Consider the following 5,044-nt stretch of genomic DNA (forward strand, 5'->3'; position numbering starts at 1 on the left):
CAGTACATATAATGAAATTTAAGACTCAATTCTCACATAATTTTATTATTAATTAAAACAAACAAACAATTCACTTAATGGTTAAATTTTCCAGTCTCTGGGAATATTAATTTAATGTAAAATATTTAATATTATTAACAACACACCTATTCAAAGTTAATCTTTAGATATATACTGGTAAATAGGAGCAACAAAATAGTTCCACGGACTTACAAGACAAGACCACTAAGAGCATCCACAATGGCGGCGAGCGAACCGGCTAGCTGAGGTCCGCTCGCTGAACCATTGCAGCCGGTGAGCAGCAAATCGGCGAGAAAAACGGCGAGCGCACGCCGATTTGCGGGCGCTAGCCGATACGCTCGCCGATCGGCTGGCCGCCATTGCAGGCTCCCGATCGGCGAGCGATCGGCCAGTCGATTTTTTTATTTTTTATTTAGTTTTGATGGGTTTTAAATATTGTAATTTGATCCTTCAATTATCGAAAATTACATTTCCGGATGAAGATTTCTGTATAGCAACTTTAATGGAACCCCAGTCAGGGGCTCTGCCCCTTGGACCCCGAACTCCCGTCCAATCATAACGAATTCAAACAAGTGTGCACTCTGCACTTCCAACTTATTTAATGTCTCATTATGATCATATTGATCAATCAAGTTAATCTAATTGCACTAAAATATCCAACACCGGATAGCGGCGACGACTGCGAGGAGTGAGGTGGAGGCGGGGGGCTCGTGTGTGGAGGAGGAGTTTTTTTTTTAGATTTATGTAATTTTTTTTAATTAATGTACTTTTTTTAATTAATGTACTTTTTAAAATTTTAATATTATTGTTGAGTTTTTCCGTATCTGTGTCGTACATTTAATTCTGTATTTTGTGAGATTGTTAATTATTTATTTTTATAATTTGGTTTATTGTGGCTAGGCTATGGCTGGGCTATTGCTTATCCAGTTGCTTGTCCTGATAATGTGGCAGGAGGAGTTTTTAGTGCTGATGATATAGCACGAGGAGTTTGTAGCTAGGTTATGACTGGGCTATGACTGAGCTATTTCTATTGTGGGTGCTCTAAACTAATAAAACTGACTCTGAAACGAAAAACAAAACAAATTAAAGCAAATCATATATAAATAAAGTGAAACTCAGAATCTACTACATTAATTATCCCTTCAAACTTATTGTGTGCATTATTTTGAAATTCAAATGGAGGAGGTGACAAAATTGTTGACGTCGCGAAGCAAGAAAGCAAATTCAGGCAGTTCGGGAAAGGTATAAAAGCCATGAAACGCATTGGGATAGTTGGCCACCACCACTCGTTTCCCACAGCTCTCCAACCACTCAACATACCTTTTATCCCAATCCCGCAGCGGATCATTCCCTCCCACAACCACCAAACTCGCCGGAAATTCAAGCTCCTGAAGCGCCACCTTCCCAAACACATTAGCCGCCGGGTGATCTCTGTCCGCCCCCTCCGGCAGAAACGCCCTCCAATACTCATCCGTCTGCTTCACACTGAGCACCGGCGCCTTATCCCCCAGCATCACCTCCGACTCCGTCCGTTTCTCACCCCCGAAAAACGGCTGCAGCGCCACCACTCCCACGATTCTGATTTCCTCAAACCGCACTTTCCTCTCCGCCACTCCCACCGTCACGTGATGAGCTATGTTTCCGCCCGCGCTGTCGCCGCCGATGAAGCATTTGCTCACATCGGCATTCGCCGGTAGGATGTCGTGGCGCCGCGTGTCGATGAATTTCAGCGCTTCCAACCCATCCTCGTATTGGGTGGGCCACCTACGTTCACAAGTTAAACTCTTATTTACTTTTTTTTTCTATTTTAGTCGCTTTACTAATTTTTTATATTATATGTAAGAAAAGAATTGGTAAAGTAGTAAACAGAAGAAAGAGAAAAATAATTAAATAAGAGATATTAAAAGAAAAGGTGAGAAAGGAATATTAGCTGATTGTGGGATTCCATTCTTAAAATAAAAAATTCAGACAACTTTTACTTTTAAGGATAGACCAAAATGAAAATAGCATTTAATATATTTTTAAGGGATCGTGGGTAGTATAAAAGTGAGAACTATATTCTATTATATGATATTTATAAGGACAAAAGGAAGAAAAAAAAAACCTTTTTCCACAGCATCTCTATACCTGTGGTTGGGGGTGAGGCGGTAGTTGATGGAGGCGACGACGGCAGGGATGGCGGCGGCCAGGTGGCTGCAGAGGTGGTCGAAATACTTGGTGTCTGGTCCGTAGTTGGCGAATCCGCCGCCGTGGAAGTATACGAGCAAGGGGAGGGGCTCGGAGGCGGGAGTGGCTGGGCTGAAGAGGCGGAGCCACAGGTTGCGGGAGGCGTCGATTGTGATGTCGGAGGTGGAGACGCGGGTTTTGTTTATGACTTTTGTGGCCGGCGCTCGTGTTTTCGAGTCCACGAGGCCGAAGAGAAATCGATTGATTGTGCCGTCACGCCGTGTGCTTATGTATGTTAATAAATCTAATAACAGCAGCTTTATTCTTGTCACCAATGGTAGTGAAGCCATTCTTGTAGAAAAACGAGACTATTGTTCTAGTGAGTTTTAAAATGGTGGAAGACAAAGTTTGGCAAGTTGGTGATAAATTGATAATGGTACCTCCCAACTGGCCTTACTTGTAAGTATTTATGATGAGTTAGTGAGATTGGACGTTTTTGGACTTTTGTATTGATGATATATCTTGGAGTTAAGGAAATGTCGCTTACATATTTGGCATATGTGAGCATTGAGAGTGTCGCAGCCGGTTTGTTACGAATATTTGGTGGCTTCAATTAATTTTTTTTATTTTTATGAATCAATGAATGGAATATAAAAGAAAGAGAAGTACAAGCAAACACGGGCATATCCGAGGGATACATGCCTAAAAGCCGAAGCTAAGTAGGCCGATGGGGAGGGAAGTAGCCTCTTGGGAAAAGGTACCCATAGAGACGGTATTACAACAATCCAAAAGACCAAAACACATACATACATGAGTACAATAAAACACAGGACTTCACATAAGCCAAGTCTTCTCCACTCTACAAAGTCTGGTACTCGATTCCTTCAAAGTGTGCTTGTATTCATTACTACCGTCCACGTTACCCCGATGGAGGTAGGGGTAGGGCCTCGTTAAAACCTCCTAAAGATAAAACCCAGTGGGAAAAAATCCCTAAGAGGAAAAAGAGTACCCTCGTGGCCGATAGCAACACTAAACTCCCAAGTGCTCGGTCACTTGCTCATGCGGATAAAGGGAGTATAGAACTGAATATGTTACCTTCTTCACCTCGAACACCAAGTGCTTGGGTTCAAAAGCCGTTCTGTCAAAAATCAAGGCATTTCTGCCTCTCCACATCTGGCTGACTGTCTCGATGAGGGCAAGTCTTCTAGCCTTGCGCATAACTGTCGCTCCACTTTTTTCCTTGAGCATCCACTTGATGGCGCTCTGCATAGTAGTGATGTTCCTTCTAAGTCCCAGCCAGGATTTGATCTCCTTCCAAACTGCCCATGTCTTGTGGCATTTGAAGAAGAGGTGTTCCACCGACTCTGTGTGAGCCATGCACAAGGGGCATCGTTGGTCAATGTTCATGTAGCCTAGTCTGTCCCTCGTTGGGAGTCGTCCTGTGTCACAGGCGCCGTTCACCTTTTGGCCTGAACCATTCGTACGCCTCGACCGCTCCTTTGCTCCAGTACCACTGTCCCAACATCTTCTCAACTTCTCTCCTCGGCCGATCGGTCAGTAACTCGTCTCGGATCTCGAGCAGCCTCTTGAAGAGTGGTGAGTCCCGCGATCTTACCGTCCATTCCCACACCGTCCGATTCTTGAGAAACTCGATAAGTATCCACTTAATCCACATGGAATCCTTCTTCAAGTGTATGTTCCACAGGTTCCGCGCGAGAAGGGCCTTGTTCCACACCCCAAGGTCCCGAAGGCCGAGTCCCCCTTCATCCTTCGGTAGGCAGAGATCCTTCCAAGAAACGGGAGGGTATTTCGTACCCCACAAGAACTCACGGCAGATGGAAATGACCCGATCCCTCACGTTTGCCGGTAGTGGAAACACTTGTAGCCAGTAGCACTCGACTCCCTTCAAAACAGAGCGCACAAGTTCAGTTTTACCGGCATACGAAAGATTCTTACCTGTCCACTTTTTGGTGAGGGTTGCAATCTTGTCGATGAGCGGCGTGTAGTGCATGATGTTGAGCTTGCAAGGGGCACTCCTAAGTACTTCACCGGCAAGGATCCCAACGGGAAGCCGAAAATGCTCTGTATCTCCTCCAAGTCCTATGCCGGCAGCTTGCCACCTGAAAAAAGGTTGGATTTGTCCTGTTGATCTCTAGGCCCGAGCAGCCGGAGAATTCCTCCATAGCATCCGCCAATATCTGCATAGACATATAGTCGCCCCTGCTAAAAAGCATAAGATCATCAGCGAAGGCTAGGTGAGTAATCTTTTGGCTCGTACACTTTGCATGGAAATAAGGCCACCCGCAACGCGTTACATGGGTGGCCTTATTGCCGATCCATGTTGTGTGTCGATCGGCAATAAGGCCACCCGCAACGCGGTACGCGGGTGGCCCGAGTCACGTTATGGAGGGACGAGACAAGCACGGGACGCGTTGCAGCGTCCTGGCCTGTCACCAACCCGTCCCTAGCATGTCCCGCGTTCCGTCACTCCGAGACGCGGCACAGGACAGCTCGCCATGCGCTCCCGCGACGTGGCGCGCTCCTATGCCATGCGTGACGCCCACTCGCCGGCCCGCGAGTGGGATTCGTCACGCTGACGCAATAAATCCTTTTTTAAAAAAAATTCGAATTAAAATAAAATATTAAAAAATTAGCAAACGACAATGTTACCATTTTTATAGCTGTTTCCAATTTTTTTTTTTACTCTATAAATACTCCTAATTCATTCTCATTTCACACACAACTACATATCTATTCTTCCCAAATCATCTCCATTTCATCTCCAATTTTCATCTCAAATCAGCTCTCTTTTATTCTTCCCCCAAATTTAATCGATCTCATGGATCCGTATGAGCAA

General features: G+C 45.0%; 1 protein-coding gene across 1 annotated transcript; it reads right to left on the bottom strand.

The window, feature by feature from the left end:
• Nucleotides 1-1,096: 1,096 nt before the first annotated feature.
• LOC121778750 (probable carboxylesterase 18) lies at nucleotides 1,097-2,746 on the bottom strand. The gene is made up of 2 exons (XM_042176154.1): nucleotides 2,149-2,746; nucleotides 1,097-1,785 (listed from the first exon to the last, which is right to left on the bottom strand). The coding sequence occupies exons 1-2, from the start codon at nucleotides 2,535-2,537 to the stop codon at nucleotides 1,194-1,196; spliced, it is 981 nt and encodes a 326-aa protein (XP_042032088.1). The 5' UTR covers nucleotides 2,538-2,746; the 3' UTR covers nucleotides 1,097-1,193.
• Between the last annotated feature and the right edge of the window lie 2,298 nt (nucleotides 2,747-5,044).

The sequence above is a fragment of the Salvia splendens genome, chromosome 19, assembly GCF_004379255.2.
Source record: "Salvia splendens isolate huo1 chromosome 19, SspV2, whole genome shotgun sequence".
Taxonomy (NCBI): Eukaryota; Viridiplantae; Streptophyta; class Magnoliopsida; order Lamiales; family Lamiaceae; genus Salvia; species Salvia splendens.

Excerpts from the sequence above, each read along its gene's own strand:
- LOC121778750 (XM_042176154.1), bottom strand. The coding sequence starts at position 2,537 with ATGGCTTCACTACCATTGGTGACAAGAATAAAGCTGCTGTTATTAGAT. Across the intron at positions 1,786-2,148 it reads CGCCTCACCCCCAACCACAG|GTGGCCCACCCAATACGAGG; the intron begins GTATAGAGATGC and ends TTGTGAACGTAG.